General features: G+C 44.9%; 1 protein-coding gene across 3 annotated transcripts in view; it reads left to right on the top strand.

Moving 5' to 3' along the window:
- Positions 1 to 19,068, top strand: part of nfatc3a (nuclear factor of activated T cells 3a) — a 147,645-nt gene that overhangs the window by 82,424 nt on the left and 46,153 nt on the right. For all 3 annotated transcript variants that reach the window (XM_083760200.1, XM_083760201.1, XM_083760202.1), the window contains exons 4-6: positions 1,060 to 1,259; positions 2,433 to 2,605; positions 5,114 to 5,254. In XM_083760200.1, coding sequence (XP_083616326.1) covers positions 1,060 to 1,259; positions 2,433 to 2,605; positions 5,114 to 5,254 — 514 coding nt within the window. The remainder of the gene's footprint in view (positions 1 to 1,059; positions 1,260 to 2,432; positions 2,606 to 5,113; positions 5,255 to 19,068) is intronic.

Below are 19,068 nucleotides of genomic sequence, written 5' to 3'. Positions count from 1 at the left end.
TTCAGTGTGTTTGTTTTTGTATGGTATATACTGCGGTATGCCACGTGTATTTGTCGATGATTTGACTTTTAACCCATTCTGACCTGAGATCAGATTCATACGAGGTTTCCGCCGGACACACACTGGTCTGATGAACCCATTCTGACCTGAGATCAGATTCTAAAAATGTCAGTCGTTCTTCGATTTTTTTCAAAAATAGCAGACCTACAAGCTCGTATCGCGCCACTCGGTGGCGCGATACGAGCTTGTAGATCTGCTATTTTTCAATAGCTAAAGCACGACATGATGCCGACACCAAAATGGGTGCCCGTTCAGAATGGGTTAACCCTCATGCTCTCCTGTCTCTCTTGATTTATACTCGCATGAATAAATGTATACGTATACTTCATCATGCGTCACTTGTCACTGTATCTGCTATTTTCAGCGTGCAAAACAGTGCGACAGTTTCCGACTTTCCACTCCGGTGTATAACCTTTCTCTTACGTTTGGGGAAAATGTGTCTTGGGTTTTTAGCAGCAAAACGGCGCCACTGGCTTTTTGGTGGTGAGCTTTCGACTTTCTTTGGACAGAGTCTCGGAAAAGACCACGGCCGCCAGGGCCAGGCCCAGACCCCGCCAGCCCTCATGAGGTTCATGGTCGTGGTCAGCGGAATGGCCACGATCCGCGAGGTGTATATAGCAGTGCTCCGTGCAAGGATCCTTATTAAAGTGGGGGGAAAAAACTGATAAGGCTCATTAGTGGAGAGAACATCCGTGCCGGTACTGGGACTGGTGGGAGGCCAAAGCAGCCAGATGAATGTACCGCGGGGCCCTGCCAGAACCATCCCAACACCCTGAGCTTGACATTTTAAGGCCCCTCAACAACAAAAAAAAGAAAGAAGGTGGGAAAGCAGTGGAAATGTAGAGTATTTGTTCGCTCATGCAACTCATCTGGACCATATGTGTTCAGGTCTGTTTTCACTCACGTTATGCATCTTTCCCTTCTCCCTCTCTCTCTCTCTCTCTCTCTCTCTCTCTCCGTCTGTCTGTCTGCCTGTACCTGCCATCTGTCTCGTCTCAGCTCATTGGCTACAACGAGAAGCCCATCAACCTGCAGATGTTCATCGGAACGGCGGATGACCGCTACTTGCGGCCGCACGCCTTCTACCAGGTGCACCGCATCACGGGGAAAACGGTGGCCACCGCCAGCCAGGAGATCATCCTCAACAGCTCCAAGGTTCTCGAGATTCCTCTGCTGCCCGAAAACAACATGTCGGCCAGGTAGGTGTCAGAAACACTCCAGGCTTTATGCGTTATATATATACTCGGGTTATGAGTCTTATAATACCACCGTGGTGTGAGCACCGTCCAGTGTAAAAAAAAAAGAAAAAAATCACATTTATGACCGCACGGGGGTCCCACATGTCTTCCCAACGCCTTAGTTTATGGATGTTTAACCCATTCTGACCTGAGATCAGATTCATACGATGGTTTCCACTGGACACACACACTGGTCTGATTAACCCATTCTGACCTGAGATCAGATTCTAAAAAATGTCAGTCGTTCTTCGATTTTTCAAAAAATAGCAGACCTACAAGCTCGTAGCGCGCCACTCGGTGGCGCGCTATGAGCTTGTAGATCTGCTATTTTTAAATAGCTAAAGCACGACATGATGCTGACACCAAAATGGGTTCCCGTTCAGAATGGGTTAATTCAAACCAACAGGACAATCGCCGCGTGGCAGGGAAAATATGAGGGTTTCCCACCGAGCAAAGAAACAGGACTTTTATTTCCATATTTGTAATTCTCGCATCATCCGCGGCGATTATATTTATACAAGGCTCTGGTTTCGTTTACCTTGGAATTGGCAGGGAGGTACTTGGTAGGGCTTTTCACATTTACAGTTGTAATAAATCATATTCACGGGGCAATTGCAATTTGTGATTCGACACTTAACCCATTCTGACCGGGCACCCATTTTGGTGTCGGCATCATGTCGTGCTTTAGCTATTGAAAAATAGCAGATCTACAAGCTCATATCGCGCCACCGAGTGGCGCGATACGAGCTTGTAGGTCTGCTATTTTTGAAAAATCGAAGAGCGACTGACATTTTTTTTAATCTGATCTCAGGTCAGAATGGGTTAATCAGACCAGTGTGTGTCCAGTGGAAACCTCGTATGAATCTGATCTCAGGTCAGAAAGGGTTAATTTCCCCCTCATATTGCCCGTTCCCCCTACCGGGCTGTGGTTGGTTTTTATATCACTCCCAGGCCCCCTCTCTCTCTCTCGGTACTTAAATATTTCTTCGATGCCTGCCAATTTCGGATGGGGTTTAGCGCTCATGAGGGCTCAACTGTTGTGTTTCCCCCCTCCACCACCCCTCTCCTCCTCCTCCTCCTCCTCCTCCTCCTCCTCCTCCTCCTCCTCCTCCTCTCTCCGCCTCCACCATGCAGCATCGACTGCGCGGGCATCCTGAAGCTGCGGAACTCGGACATCGAGCTGCGGAAGGGGGAGACGGACATCGGGAGGAAGAACACGCGGGTGCGCGTGGTGTTCCGCGTGCACATCCCCCAGCCCAGCGGCAAGGTGCTGTCGCTGCAGGCCGCCTCCATCCCCGTGGAGTGCTGTGAGTGTCACACGCATTTACAGCATGTTTACATTACATAATTCATTATATTACAACTCAGTATTAACCCACATTCTGACCTGAGATCAGATTCATACGAGGTTTCCGCCGGACACACACACTGGTCCTGATGAACCCATTCTGACCTGAGATCAGATTCTAAAAAATGTCAGTCGCTCTTCGATTTTTCAAAAAATAGCAGACCTACAAGCTCGTATCGCGCCACTCGGTGGCGCGATATGAGCTTGTAGATCTGCTATTTTTCAATAGCTTAAAGCATAACATGATGCCGACACCAAAATGGGTGCCCGGTCAGAATGGGTTAATATACTTCATCAACATTTTAGTGTGGCAATTTTATATGAGTGGCAATTTCAAATGTTTTCGTGTGCGCGACTTAACCCTATAATCCTGAAGCCTGAATTCTACCTGGTTGCTGGTGGTGTCGCGCACCAAAACATAGTGGGGTCTACATGCTCACGACGTGTTGGGAGCTTGCAGATCTGCTATTTTTGGTGTAAATGCAAGTATAAATCAGTCATACTGTAATTCCAACCCTAATCCTAAACCTAATCCCAACCTGTTTTTTTTTTTTAATTGTAAGCCTATGTCATTATAATTTATTAAACGTATTATAACCATAAAACAACCATTTATCTTGTGAGGTCCAGGAAAAGTGACCCCACAATGTCTGTTTCTCAAATTCTACCACCTTTACTTGCGGGGATATTTGGCGTAGTGTACAAGCGCACGCACACGCATGCACACGCACGCACGCACGCACACACACACACACACACACACACACACACACACACACACACACACACACACACACACACACAGACCTCCAAACAAGCATTTTGATAGCACATGAATCCTGAGAAGCCCTTGATGCCCTACTACTTCATCATATACAAGAGTGTCGCACAACAGTATAGTGAACATAACAAATACAGATATACAAATACAGACATCCCGGCACACACACACACACACACACACACACACACACACACACACACGCGTGCTCTCCTCACAGACATCAACACGCTGTTCTACAAACTGTACATGTTGATTAGAGAGCCATACAGTACTGCTGAACTAGCTCTTTTAGTGAATGTTGATTTAATCTACTGTTTGCACTCATTGAAAGACGCTTTAGATAACAATGTCCGATAAATGCCCTTCTGGTCCAGCTTTTGGCATGCATCCACTTGTGTGACAGGCAGACTGCTGGGCGAGCGCTGGCGCTTTGGCATGGGGGGGGGGGTCATATGGAATGAATTCTGTATACTGGCCATATATGGAGCGTGTCTTGAGTGTACAGGGTTTCATTAGGTCAGATCAACATAATGGAATGTCAGAACTGGTCAGCTCCATATATGGAGATCTAAGGATGGCAGAGGGGGCAGAGTCTCCTTTTACAAGGAACTCAGACTTGCTCATAAAATGATGAAGATGCAACAGCGACATGATATATAACAAAACGTAATATATCCCATTCTGACCGGGCACCCATTTTGGTGTTAGCATCATGTTATGCTTTAGCTATTAAAAATAGCAGATCTACAAGCTCATATCGCGCCACCGAGTGGCGCGATACGAGCTTGTAGGTCTGCCATTTTATTTTAATCGAAGAACGACTGACATTTTTTAGAATCTGATCTCGGGTCAGAATGGGTTCATCAGGACCAGTGTGTGTCCAGTGGAAAACCTCGTATGAATCTGATCTCAGGTCAGAATGGGATATATCATACAGAAATTGTCCCGTCAGAATCGGAATCTCACGTCACATGTTTACAGGCGTAAAGAAGTATGTGAATTCATTTATTCCGTGAGCGCCTCGTCGTTCTGTCGTTTTCCGAGAGAAAGGGAGAGGTTAGAGATAGAGTAAGAGACGGGAGAGAAAAGGTTTAACCCGTTCTGACCCGAGATCAGATTCATACGAGGTTTCCGCTGGACACACACTGGTCTGATTGACCCATTCTGACCTGAGATCAGATTAAAAAAAATGTCAGTCGTTCTTCGATTGTTCAAAAATAGCAGACCTACAAGCTCGTATCGCGCCACTCGGTGGCGCGATATGAGCTTGTAGATCTGCTATTTTTCAATAGCTAAAGCATAACATGATGCTGACACCAAAATGGGTGCCCGGTCAGAATGGGTTTAAGGCCTGACCTCGAAATAAAAAAAAAGAAACCTTCTAAATCCTCCAGTTTTCTGAAATAAATACTTTCACAATCCTTCTAAAAAATAGCAGATCTACAAGCTCATAGCGCGCCACTCGGTGGCGCGCTATGAGCTTGTAGATCTGCTATTTTTCAACAGCTGAATTCTAACATAATGTTTAAAACACCAAAAGGATCCCGCCCCCAAAAAGGTTTAAATGACGTGTTAAATAATCAATAAGATATATATATATATATATCCCATGTGATTGACGACGATAATAATCATGGTGCCGTGCGTTTTCCTCATGTGGTTTCTGTGCTTGCCTTTCCCCAGCCCAGAGATCGGCCCAGGAGCTTCCCCAGGTGGAGAAGTCCAGCCTGAGCAGCTGTCTGGTCAGCGGGGGAGAGGAGATGCTCATCACCGGCTCCAACTTCTTCCCCGAGTCTAAGGTCATCTTCCTGGAGAAGGGTCCTGGTAAGAGAGACGCCAGCACATCAGCATGGCTCACGCACGCACACACACACACACACACACACGCACATGCACACGCACACGCACAGTAGGGCTGCACGATATGGACAAAAATTCATATCATGATATATATGGAAGATATCTCGATATCGATACGATACGATATAATATATATCACGATATATATGGCAGCAACATATTTTCTTAATGGGCGTGGCTAGCGATTCAGGGCTGGAGCCAGGCTACAACAGGACAGAGGGACAAACGGAGTGATGGTTTATTTTCCGAGGGGCACAGGCTAAAACAGAGGGCTGGCTTTAGAAGTGGACGATATATCGATATGTCGACGATATATGTATGTATGTATAATGTATTTTTCACGTCACATCATTAACAACTATTAGTGTTATCTTACATGTTTCTACAACTTGTAGAATATATTATTATTAGTTGTTAATGACGTGACGTGACGTAATAAAAAGACCAAGCACCAAAGTCATTCTCTCTCTCTCTCTCTCTCTCTCTCTCTGTTGACGCTTTCAATTTAAAGGGCTTTAATGGCATGAGAAAACATACGTTTACGTTTCAGTGGTCTCAGATTTTTATATAGCTCTCTACTCCCCCTAGTGGACATAATATATACATTGTGAAATGCGCAGATCACGCAGTCCTCTCCAAAATGAATGAGACGGAATCAATGGCATACAGCTGTATATCGCGATACCGTTGCCTTTTTGCGATACTGATATTGTGCATGTTCATACCTCGATACCGATACGATAACGATATATTGTGCAGCCCTAACGCACAGTCACACACACACACACAAACACACACACACAAACACACGTACACACACACACACACGCTTATATGAACTTCTGTATAATGAGTACTTTATACTTTTGGTACTTTAAGTACATTTTGATACCAATGCCTTTGTACTTTTACTCAAGTATACTTTGAATTCTGGACTTTTACGAGTATTTCTACATGAGTAGCATATAAACACACTGTGTGAAACTATTCTCCATGGGGCGGAGTGGTAGAAATGTGCTCTCCCACATGGGAGACTGCAGGGTTGAATCCTCGGTACGACATAAAGTTTACAGACTGCATCTTTAAAGGTGTAGGGAAACGGAAATGTTGTTGGGCCTTTTTATTTTGAAGTTTCACCCTGAAACGCTCATGGCTCTGAAGTTTCTGAACCAATCAAAGCGTTGCATCCCTCCTGGCTATGGGGTCTCAAAGTCTGTGACTTCCTGCAACGTGAATTTAGTTTGTAAACAAATAAAAGAGAAAGAGAGACAGGGGGAAAAAACAGCGGATTATTTCTAACCTGTACACAAACCTATATACATATTTTAGAGTGATGATTAAGTTTAAAACAAGTAATACACTGTCTGGTTGTCATCTTGAATGAGATAATAAAAAAAAAACAGCTGTGGAATAGGACAACGAAGCATGGGAATCAAACTGGTGAGCTTCATTTGTATTGGCTTTTATCAATGTGTATCTCTACACGTCATCACGCAGCACGTTTTCATTTTCAGGAAGTAATTACAAATATTTGTATGGACTTTTGATGTAAAAACACACAGAAATGAGAATTTGCCCATTTGTTTGGCATCCCATATGATGACCACGGATATAGGTCTAAAAGTGTGAAAACCGTATTTTTCATTTCACTTTAATAACGGACATCTGAATTTCACTCATGGATCAATCTTTTTTCCAGGGTCTATTTTTGGCTAGATTTTGGCTACAGAAGTTGATTATCATCATCATACCGTACTGAAATGTAGGGCATCCACTGGCTTTGTTTGAAAAAACACAAACCATGTTATGCTTCAGTTAACAGTAATGTCAAGACTTATACGCAGCTGGAGCAGCCCGGGACCGTCAAAGCCTTTTATTCAGGTGCTGGTAAAGAAATGAATGGCGTTTCCATTTTTAGATCTTCTTCCGAGTCATCATGACTCTTCTGCAACTGTTGTTACGGCTCCTGTGACGCACCAGACTAGCCATATTATTTAGGCTGAGGCCCGCTGGTAGACTCCCTTTGTAGACTATAGGCTTAGAGTTAGCATAACATGCTCCCTGTCGGAGCCTCCGTAGCCTGATTTCTACAATATCCGATCTGAAAGCTAACAATGCATTGCTGTTTAATATGCTGTGAGCTTGTAGATCTGATGTTTGCGGCCTGCGAGTAGCATCTTGACACCACAGTGTCAATATACGACATGCTAAATATGCTAAAACTAACTTTTTTTTAAAGCACTTTACGCTAGTCACCTTAAAAAGCAATCTGCACATTTTCAAACAAGCCTCAGAAACAACTTGTTGGTTTAATTAAGAGACTAAAAGGAGTGAGGAAAAAAAGACTGTGAGTGAAAACAAACACATGTAGTAATCCCCACTCAGATTCCTTAGTCAATGAGTTTTAAAAGGCAGAATCAGTGTCCCTTTTAAGGAACCAAAATGATTAAACAACATAATGGTGTCATTGTTGTCTCATACAATTAGCTTCCGACAAAAACAAATCTGAGTCGTGCACCTGATTTATGTGGCATATGCTACAAAATATGACTTATTGTTTCTGGCAACAAGTAGATGAGAGTTGTCAATCTTTTGTGTCCCCTGGAGCACTCTTCAACCCTTTGAAGCTAGAAACGGCAATTTCAGCGTGAAACCGTCTAGCTCTGTGTTAATTTGCACGACATGGGTTTACCTTGTCATGCCAGGAATGTCTCCGCTTGGCTCAGGAGACAATAGACATCTCTCAAAAACAGACAATGGACATGTCTGACTGGGGGCCATTAGTGTAATGATGCCGGGGCGTGTGTTCTGTGTCTTCTACAAACACACCATGTCACTTATTGTCTGGTTATCTGCTCAGCCATCAGATCTGCCAGGTTGTCTTGGCCCTGGCTAGCACTGCAAGCCTCCAGGGCATGTCCTCACACACACACACACACACACACACACACACACACACACACACACACACACACACACACACACACACACGCATACACAGGACAGATTTATTGTTTCTGGTTACGTAAATTTACCCAGTGAGCACTGAGCACTGTAAATAGACCAGGTGTTATCTTGTATCCAGACTTGCACCATATTTTGTTAATTTCTAACGTGGCCTACGTGCGCTCGCGTTTGGCAGAGCTGTATCTGAGACGATTGCTTATCCCATTCTGACCTGAGATCAGATTCATACGAGGTTTCCACTGGACACACACTGGGTCTGATTAACCCATTCTGACCTGAGATCAGATTCTAAAAAATGTCAGTCGTTCTTCGATTTTTCAAAAAAATAGCAGACCTACAAGCTCGTATCGCGCCACTCGGTGGCGCGATATGAGCTTGTAGATCTGCTATTTTTCAATAGCTAAAGCATAACATGATGCCAACACCAAAATGGGTGCCCGGTCAGAATGGGTTATACACAATTTGATTTACCGTACCAAAGACACAAAATACCTACAGTAATAATGACTTAAGTTATCATCTAAACTAGAGATTACCTACAGCAGGAGAGACTGGGAGAGTCTGTTGTTGTAACCACTTTAATCCTGGTATCTATTTTGGCCACGGCATTATATAGGCAGAACATTTTCAAAACGTAAAAAAGAGGCCAAATATAGCCAGCATCTACAAGTTAATTGGGTAAATAGCTCGTTAAGTGGTTAACATGTCATGGAGGATGAGGCTCACATGCTGGATTCAGTGTGGAAGCTTAAATTCCTAAAAATCACGTACTGTAAAGTGGTGCGGGTGGCTAGTGTAGGATTCTGTTCACCTTCTTTATATCACATGCATGGGAATAAACTTGTTTAAAGACTATTGGGGAATTCAGCATGTTTGATCATGTGAAGATGAATGATGCATCGTTTAAGAATTGCCCTCTGGGAGTACCCTGGTAACTTATCAATAGCTTCATCGCTACAGTAACGCCCAAAAGACATATGTACTGTATATACACAGTCAAGGCACTGGCTGAGCTAGTCTATGGAGACACTAAACAGTAAAGCGTGAGGCTTTCCACCATTTAGCTATGTTCTCCGTGGGTACTTTACTTAAACTGCACTGCTCGGACATTTTTAAATTCAAGATTTTAACTACCAGCTGTGCTTCTGAAGATTAGTCAAATGCATGGCTTAATGCACAACATGTAGGAATTGTTTACAAACAAGCCACGGTCGGTGAAATTATAGTGCACTGCATTTCTAGCCTGTGTATGTCTGTGTGCTTGTTGCTGGGTGCAGCTGGCCAGGTGAGCCAATTAAGCTCCGTTGCTCTCGTTGGCTGTGGAGTGGAAACACTCCATCCAACACCACTTGCAAGTTGCAACTGACGAAAAGTAATTGCTCTATGCATGCAGAAATGACTAGCAGTGAAGCTGCTTCGTGTCCAGACAGCGGTGCAGTTGGGGTGAAGCTGCTTTGTGTCCAGACAGCGGTGCAGTTGGGGTGAAGCTGCTTTGTGTCCAGACAGCGGTGCAGTTGGGGTGAAATACAGACACTCGTTGCAGGTCATTCACAGCTTGTTTGTGAATGATGTATTCATTTTAGCCATGTCATGTAGTCCAGGGGTTCTCAACGTTTTGGCCGGGGACCCCCGGAAATGCTTTGGCAATGTCTCGGGGACCCCCTCCTGACCCCCAATATAAATTGACTGCTACAACAACCTTAACTAGAAAGCAGTTCCTGTAGAAACTTGCGTGGGCTCGCGTAAAATGCAATGTATAAAGTTATTGCCGTGTCAAGTTTGAAACTTGAGTAATGGTGGTCCAAATCCATAATCAAAATTTCGGGACTGTAGCATATTGTAAACAAAAGTAGAAAATGTATTAAAGCTGAAGTAAAAGTTTAAAAAAAAGTATGAACATTTGTAAAAACTATAGTTTAAGCATAAATAACTAAATTTTTAATTTTTAATTTTTTCTTAATTTTTTTTTAACGTTTAAGTTTTTTAATTTTTTAAAAAAAATAAAAAAATAAAAATAAACGTGTGTGCGTGCGTGCGTGCGCTTGCGAGAGCTGTGTAAAGGCCAGCCAATAGGAAGACAGGGTGTGTGTGCGCGTGTGTGCGTGCGTGCATGCTCTTGCGAGAGCTGTGCCAATTGCACAAATAGCAGACCTACAAGCTCACAAGGTATCGCAGAGCAACTCATTGAGATCTTGTAACTTTAATGTCAAGCCCTGTAATTAAGCCCTTATATGTCTCAGCTGTGGAAGTAAAAAGAGTTCTACTACTTGCCAGCACTATGACTGGGAGATTTCAATGGTCCTGAATGGGGGAAACTATGCCCGAACAAATTGCTCTTATCACAAAAAGTAAAAGTCGAATGCAAATATTCTTTTCGCTGTGAGTGGCCTGAGATATTGAGGTACACCATGTGCAATTGGTGTTGGTACGATCGAAAATGTGGTTATAAGAGCGAGTTAAGAATTGTCATCGCGATAATTTCCTAGTAAGAATTATACAATGGAGGTCAATGAGCAGCTTGACTGTATTTGTGTCACTTAAAAGGCCGTAGTTCACATTCTGTATGTCTCTGTGCTTTGGTGGTCACATTGTGTGAAAGAGGATGTGTGGCTACAAAATGACCAAAGAACATGCGTGTAAAATGAATATTTTGGCCGGGACGACAATTTGTTTGGTAAATTTTCAAGGAAAGAATTTCAGTTTCCACACTAGTCAAAGAGGCCCCGCACTCTAAGTTGGCACTAATTAGGCGAAACGGCCTGCGATTGAACTGTGATTTCGGAAAAAACGTTTAACGTATTCGAATACGGTTTGGACCACAAAAAAGTCCAGAGTCGTGTGAGCTTTCTAAAGTTTCTACGACAAAGTATGCCAGAGTAATGAGGCTGCAAAAGTGAGGTTGATTTAGAGATAAAATCCCATACATTGTCTATGGGATTATAAATAAAGTTAAATATTTTAAAAAGTATAAACTTTTTCAAAACAACTTTTTCACCAATGAAAGTTCAAAGATAGATGAACATTCTAAAGTTTAAATGAAGTTTCAAAGTGAAAGTATGACGGAGTAATAAGAGCTCAAAAAAGATAACTGTGAAAAATGGGACCTTTCTACCATCGACTCTCATTATAAAGAATGTAAAAAAAAGTTAAAAAGTTAAAAAGTATAAAAAGTATAAAAGTTTGTAAAAATACAAATACAAGCATAAATAACTGCAAAGAGCTGAACAGTTTGAAGTTTGAACTAAATTTCTAGCATAAAGTATGTGGAAGTAGTTACGTGTAAAAAAAAAGGGCGGAAATTGGAATAAATATAAACTGGCCATAACTAGTGTGTGCTCGCTGTGGCGAGCACACAATAATAGAGACAATAGACCGTAAAGAAATACTGAAACCAGATATAATCATTAGGGAAGGTGTATGCATGTAACATGTGTACTATTATGTAAACTCTTCATTTCCACTTTCCAGCCATTCAGTTGCAAAATAATAATTTGGGGACCCCCCCGGTGGTCGCAGCCCACGGGTTGAGAACCCCTGATGTAGTCAATCAATATTGATTTGTTTCCCATCTACACAGCTGCTGCTTTAAATCTTTAATTTCAAAATGTGATGCTTTCCATACAGTCAGTTCCTTCACCTCAACAAGCAGACACACACTTTGACACAGCGTTGACAGCTGTCACACGTGATCTCGAACAAGCCCAACTATTGTAGCGCTGTGCTCAGCGTCGTGGACCAGATTTCCAACACTGCCTGTGTGAGAGAGGCGTAGCGCCAAAGTAGTGATAAAGCACTCAACCTGCTCCAGCAGAGGCCTGCAAAGCCCACCACACACCGGCTGCGTCCCCCGCGCGTCGCCGCGCGGCGGACACAGCCGCCTCCATTATTTTCAATGAACCTATCGCACACCGGCTGCGTCCGACGCGCGCTGGCGGGCGGTCACGCCTCGCCTGCCGCGCCGATGCACCGCTGTTCTATTTTCCAGGCGTTACCGCGCGGCCTCCACCCGGCTATCCGTGGGCGTGGCAATGGAAATAGTCAACAGAACTCCCCAGCCGCGTGGTAGCGCGCCGCGTCCTGTTGGTGTTGCCGTGCGGGCTATGGCGCACGGCAATACTGTACCGCGGCGGTACGCGCGGCGGTTGCAGACGGTGTGTTTGTCGGGCTTGATTCTCTATGGCCACCATAGAGGCCTGGGTGTGATTTCTGGCGGTGGCTGCACCTCTGGCTTGGCGTGCCAGCGAGTTAAAATGCCAGTGTTGTCAGGAATGAATTATCAATAATAAATACAAGGCAGGAACCCGCAGGTGTGCTTTAGGGGCAGGCGGGGGGGAGCAGATCTACAAGCTCACACCGCGTCACTTCGTGCCGCGATGCAAGTCTACATCAGCTATTTTTTGAATGTTGAAAAATATCGAAAATATGGAATAATCTTTACTTATTTATTTTTTTACTAAAATGTTCTCTTCTCGGGGTCCCATCACGACACATAACCTTTTCACATGGGGGTTTGTGTGGCCATATACTGTACCAATTTGGGCGTCCTGGACTTGAAAAGGTTTGAGAACCAGTGCTCCACACCACACGCCCTTCTATAAGAGAATCGCACGTAGTGTAGCCTTGTGATGGAAAGTGTGAATGGTTGGCATTCAAGCGAGCCAGTCCCTGCCTGCCCACGCTGCATTTTGTACAAAGACAGCAACAAGAGTCAAGTTTGCACACGGTAGCTTGTCGGTGGCTGTTTTCACTGACTGAGAAGCATTCTCCCTTAAGATACTGTAGGAAGAAAGAAAGTAAAGGGGGGGAAAAAACAACACAGAGGCACATAGGAATGTTTGTGTGTGTTCTTTGAGGGGCGCTATAGGTGAAGCATGGCGGAAGGAAAGCAGCATTGAAGAAACAACGTGCCTGGTGGTCAGGGCTTTGGATCCCCTTCAGGGGGGAGAGTGTGGAAACCACACAGAGGTGCATTGTGGGTATGGAGGAAAGGTGGAGGAAAGTGGAAGAAAGTTGAGCAGTTGTTCTCAAAGTGGGGTCCGGGCAGGGAGGGACCCCCAGGAGTCCTTGAGTGGGTTCCAGGGGGTCCCCAGATAAATGATGGATAACTATAGGAATAGGAACCAAATGGACACTGATGTGGCTGTAACTCTTGAGAGTTACAGAGTGCGTGTGGGTCTCCGCTTTTGTCACACGTTAAGAAGGAAAGGGGTTGGGAACCATGCAGTGCCCCCCTCATCATCGCTAATCCGTCTGCTTCTCTGCAGAACAGGCCGATTCGACTGAACGCTGTTATGGAGGAGAGTAAAGAAACAGAGGGCCCAATGACACACATTTTCCCAGCCTGCTCTCATACACGGGGAGGATAATGGCAGAGCCGGGGCTTATACTGTGGGCTGCACGCAGAGACCAGAGATTACGGGGTTTCACAGTGCACAACGTGGACATGCTCCTCGTCACCATACTGCTGTTGAGAGACCGTGCGTTATTGTGGAGAATGGTCTACGTTTTGGAACTTGGCTCTAGTGTCGGTTAATTGACTACGCATGTAGACAATGTGTGGCTGCGCCCCGGCCATTTGCATGAAGTGAGGCCTCTTTGTTTTGTTCACTTTATGTATTCGTTATTTATTACCTTTATAGACAGTCCACAGTGTAGAGATACTTGGGGGACTTGGGGAGCGCCATGCGCACCACAGGTCCGCCGGGTCTGGGAATGGAATCAGGGACTGCTGTCGGGGGCAGAAACCTCCGATCTCCATATTCTAACTTTTTTTATTTTTCTTTATTAACGCCCTACTTGATCATACTCTACAGTACACCGTCAAACCAAAGCGTCAAAAGTAACATATACACAAGCTCGCAAAGTGACACATCTTGAGCTTTGCAGAACTGCTGCTTTTTGCTACATTTTTATTCCAATCCTGAAAAGTAACAGTTTTGGAAATATGAAGTTTCCACCCGACAGAGACGATATGGTGGACTCCTTAAACCACTCATCTACCGGCGCCCCTGTTCATTTTATTACAGTATTCCCACAGTCACTCTGTCTGGTGGTTGATCTGGCAGGTTGATTTAAGCTGATCGGTGCAGCGGTTTGCAATATTAGCCCCCGCACCAACAGACTCACAGACAGACAGACCTGACCCTCTCCTAGAGACAAGCTTGCCTCCTATACAGAGCCATGTGGACACATTTCTCCAGGTGGAGCGAAATGCCTTCACGACGGACGACGTACGTCGCGACGTATATTTTTCCGTCGCAACGTATATTCGAGTACGTCCTGGCGTAAATATCAATTCGTCCCGGCAGAACGGACTCGTCGCGGCTATATCTACCCGTTTGCGACGTAATATGTTGGCTATTATTTTCCGTCGCGCCAGAACGGGACTCGTCGCAGCTATATCTACCCGTTGTGGCGTGAGCTGGACTCGCCGCGGCAGAACGTGACTCGTCGCGACTATATCTACCCGTTTGCGACGTGCGCCTCGCCGGTCCGGTCTCCAGGCGAGCCTGCGTCCTTCATATATTTTTTTTTCTGCTCTCGTTGGACTTAACTTTAAAAGTCCAATGGAACACCTCTTTGTAACGGGTCGCTGTAGTATAGTGGTCTAATTCCTCGCCTCTCTATTCTTTTTTGCTGAGGACGCTGGTTCAATTCCCGCTCGCGGCAAACCAAAATTATTATATTTTAGACAGACAGACAGACTGCCTGTCTGCCTGCCTGTCTGCCTGCCTAATGTATTGTAAATAATGTATTCATTCCATACGGCTATTTTTTTTTAATATAAAAACTTTTGTCTTTCGCGCGATTCGAACCAGCGTCGTCAGCACCAAAACATTGAGAGGCGAGTGATTAAACCGCTGGACTACAGCGGCCATACGTTACAAAGAAGTGTTTCATTGGACTTATAAAGACAATAGCACCCAGCTGCAGTCTCGCAAGGGGACGGACCGGAAGTGCTTTTATTTCCGGCTTCCACGTGCACAAGCGCACATACACGCACGCGAAATATAATGCAATATGTAATAATCAGCTCATACATTATAAAGACATTATTGCATTATGAAGTTTTATTACAGTATGAGTCGCCTATGTGGAGGTTCTTAATGTAACACATTATTACATTATAGAAAAATCTATTAAGTTATGTGCTCGTCTTTTAATTACATTATGAGCTGATTATTACATTATGAGGTCAGATGTAGAGTTGCTGGCCGCCTCAGCTCCATATATGGAGATCTAGGTGATGATCCAGTCTTTTCAATGTATGGCTATCCAGGGTTTGATGAGGTCAGTGTCGGGATCTTATATCATATGGAAACGGCCATATATGGCGGTGTGACGTGTCATGAGGCGTGACCATATATGGAGGCATGACACGAGGCGTGACATGACACACTTACTGACTGACTGACGGGAAATGCAGGTTTTCATAGTAAATTAAATGCATATGGTCGTGTGTCTGTGATCTATGGTCTGGACATGGTGTGTGTGGGACAGGGGTACGGGGTTATAGCAACTTATTACATTACTTAAATGCCTTGATATCATTATGTTATAATCGACCATATAGGCCTAGCCTATTATTGCATATCATTTTATTATTGTTAGATTTGCATTTCTTCAAATATGCACACTTATACCACCAACTAATAAGCTTTCAATTAAAATATTACCTACAACAAACTACTTCAAACTTTTCCAAACCGACCACGTAATTATGTTTAAGCACAGATGGTACTATATACACCCGGCATTTAAGCGCGCACCAGCAATTGCGTGTCGTGCACGCGCATTATATTTCGCGTGCGTGTATGTGCGCTTGTGCACGTGGAAGCCGGAAATAAAAGCACTTCCGGTCCGTCCCCTTGCGAGACTGCAGCTGGGTGCTATTGTCTTTATAAGTCCAATGAAACACTTCTTTGTAACGTATGGCCGCTGTAGTCCAGCGGTTTAATCACTCGCCTCTCAATGTTTTGGTGCTGACGACGCTGGTTCGAATCGCGCGAAAGACAAAAGTTTTTATATTTAAAAAAAATAGCCGTATGGAATGAATACATTATTTACAATACATTAGGCAGGCAGACAGGCAGGCAGACAGGCAGTCTGTCTGTCTGTCTGTCTGTCTGTCTGTCTGTCTGTCTGTCTGTCTAAAATATAATAATTTTGGTTTGCCGCGAGCGGGAATTGAACCAGCGTCCTCAGCAAAAAAGAATAGAGAGGCGAGGAATTAGACCACTATACTACAGCGACCCGTTACAAAGAGGTGTTCCATTGGACTTTTAAAGTTAAGTCCAACGAGAGCAGAAAAAAATATATATGAAGGACGCAGGCTCGCCTGGAGACCGGACCGGCGAGGCGCACGTCGCAAACGGGTAGATATAGTCGCGACGAGTCACGTTCTGCCGCGGCGAGTCCAGCTCACGCCACAACGGGTAGATATAGCTGCGATGAGTCCCGTTCTGGCGCGACGGAAAATAATAGCCAACATATTACGTCGCAAACGGGTAGATATAGCCGCGACGAGTCCGTTCTGCCGGGACGAATTGATATTTACGCCAGGACGTACTCGAATATACGTTGCGACGGAAAAATATACGTCGCGACGTACGTCGTCCGTCGTGAAGGCATTTCGCTGTCTCTCCATTTTTTAGGTGTGATATAGCCACACAATGAAGTATAAATGAGATTTTCAGCAGGGAATCAAAACGTGGGATGTAATAACCATTACAGGATCAACGCACACACACACTGCTCAACTACAATACCTGAACCCCCCCCCCTCCCCCACTCGCAGTTTTCTACCCATGTCTGCGTTGCATGCCGTTTTCGTTTCTACGAGGTGCTTGTTTTCCTGACCTTCTTTAGTTTTTTTTTTCCCCTTTCCTTTGCGCGCTGCGTTGACACGTATATCCCTGCTGAAAGAAGGAAGGAGGGAGGCTTGGAGTGAAAGGTCCAGGTTCCAGTCTGCTGTGTGTGCGGTCCAACCGTCCGCCCTGCTATGGCCTGAACCAAATACCAGCACATCCACCTTGGCTTCCTCCCCAGACCCCTCTGCCTGCTTTACTACCTGCCTGGGCTGTCACTAATTATTAATGCACTGGTTCTCAAACTTTTTCGGTCCTAGTATAGGGAACCACCAAATTGATATGTAATTTGGCTGCGGACCCCCCCCCCCCCCCCCCCCCTCCTCCATCTGAAAATGAAAAGAAAGCACGAGGTGACGCACCGTGGCTATATCTTTGAATAGCCGACATATGAAAATATAATAATATAAAGTGGTTAAAAATATCGTGATGCTACATTAACTATTTTTCCTATAGAGAGTTAGAGACCCCCCCTGGAGTCACCACTGACTTAATCAGACTAAGAGGAATATGAAAAATGTATAGGCCTAATTTGAAACTATGATTCAAGGATTCCCATGTTTGATATTAACCCATTATTCTGTCCGGGCACCCATTTTGGTGTTGGCATCATGTTATGCTTTAGCTATTGAAAAATAGCAGATCTACAAGCTCATATCGCGCCACCGAGTGGCGCGATACGAGCTTGTAGGTCTGCTATTTTTGAAAAATCGAAGACACTTTTAGAATCTGATCTCAGGTCAGAATGGGTTAATAATGAAACTGTCAGGATGTAATAGACATTTTTAGAATCTGATCTCAGGTCAGAATGGGTTAATTAAGCCATGGTAGTCTCATTTAATTCTGCCGGTGGTCCAGACACGCATTGGTTCATTGGCTGAGTGCGGACCCTCAGGAACCTCTCTCAGAATCACAATAAGGATCAATCACATGTTATAAGAGAAGGGAGAGAAAGGAGAAAATGTGGGAAAGAAACGGGTCAAAAGAAAGTTCTATAAGATGTGTACATTTACTGTACGCACAGCATCAATAAAAAGCACTGTTTGTGCATGTACGTATAGTTAGACATAAGGTGATGCTGAGAACCGCGGAGCACAGACACATACACAGAAACACGTCTAGTCTTCACCAAACAACCAGGAGGAAAAATAAGATGCCAACCACCTGGGCTTATGTTCAGCAGTACCACGGCGCTGCTATGCCAAAAGGAATCAAATCTGCTACTATAGCGACACACGCCGCGCGGTGGGGATATAAATTAGGCTTTACTTAAGGAGTTCTATTTGACGACGCGCTGAAGTTTACATAAGAGGGAGTGAGTGTTTGCAAAACCTAGAATGTGGCGGGCCCCCATACCCCCCTACGCTTCAACGCCAGGATGTCTTTTGCACAGTTATTACAAGCCAACGGCCATTTGTTTTCCTTGTCAGATCTATACCAACACAATGAGTATATTTTCTTTTTCCCCCCTGCTGCTACTGCTTGGGTATGTATGTGTGCAGCGCGGTGGTGTCGGGGTGGTGGTGGTGGGGAGGGGGGGATCGGTATGAGGCTCGTGTCGGAGCTTGTTCTGTTACCTCGTCGGTGCGCATGTGGGGCCATCCAGCTCCCCCCCCCCCCCCCCCCAACGACCCCACCCCCCGCCGCCTGTTGAATGTCAACAGTACGCGCTGCAGCGCTGTCAGCCGCCGCAGAGGCAATCCAAGGTCATTCGCAGCTTCAGTGAGAAACGCTCTCTCTCCCACTCCCAGTTCATCCCCAGAGAGAGGCATCCTTTTGTGGTTTTACAATAGAGAGAGAGAGAGAGAGAGAGAGAGAGAGCGTGCCCGCAGGGGAGATTAGTGGGACTCCGGCTCCAATCTTCCTAAGGGTAAGAGCAGAGCAGGTACAGTAAGTCACTTTGTATTCAAAGCTATATGGGGGTCTTGATGGAACCCAGAAAAG

Source organism: Protomyctophum parallelum (assembly GCF_964188405.1).
Source record: "Protomyctophum parallelum genome assembly, chromosome: 2".
Lineage (NCBI taxonomy): Eukaryota > Metazoa > Chordata > Actinopteri > Myctophiformes > Myctophidae > Protomyctophum > Protomyctophum parallelum.
The sequence above is the reverse complement of the archived record's forward strand: the minus strand, read 5'-3'. Positions and strand labels throughout refer to the sequence as shown.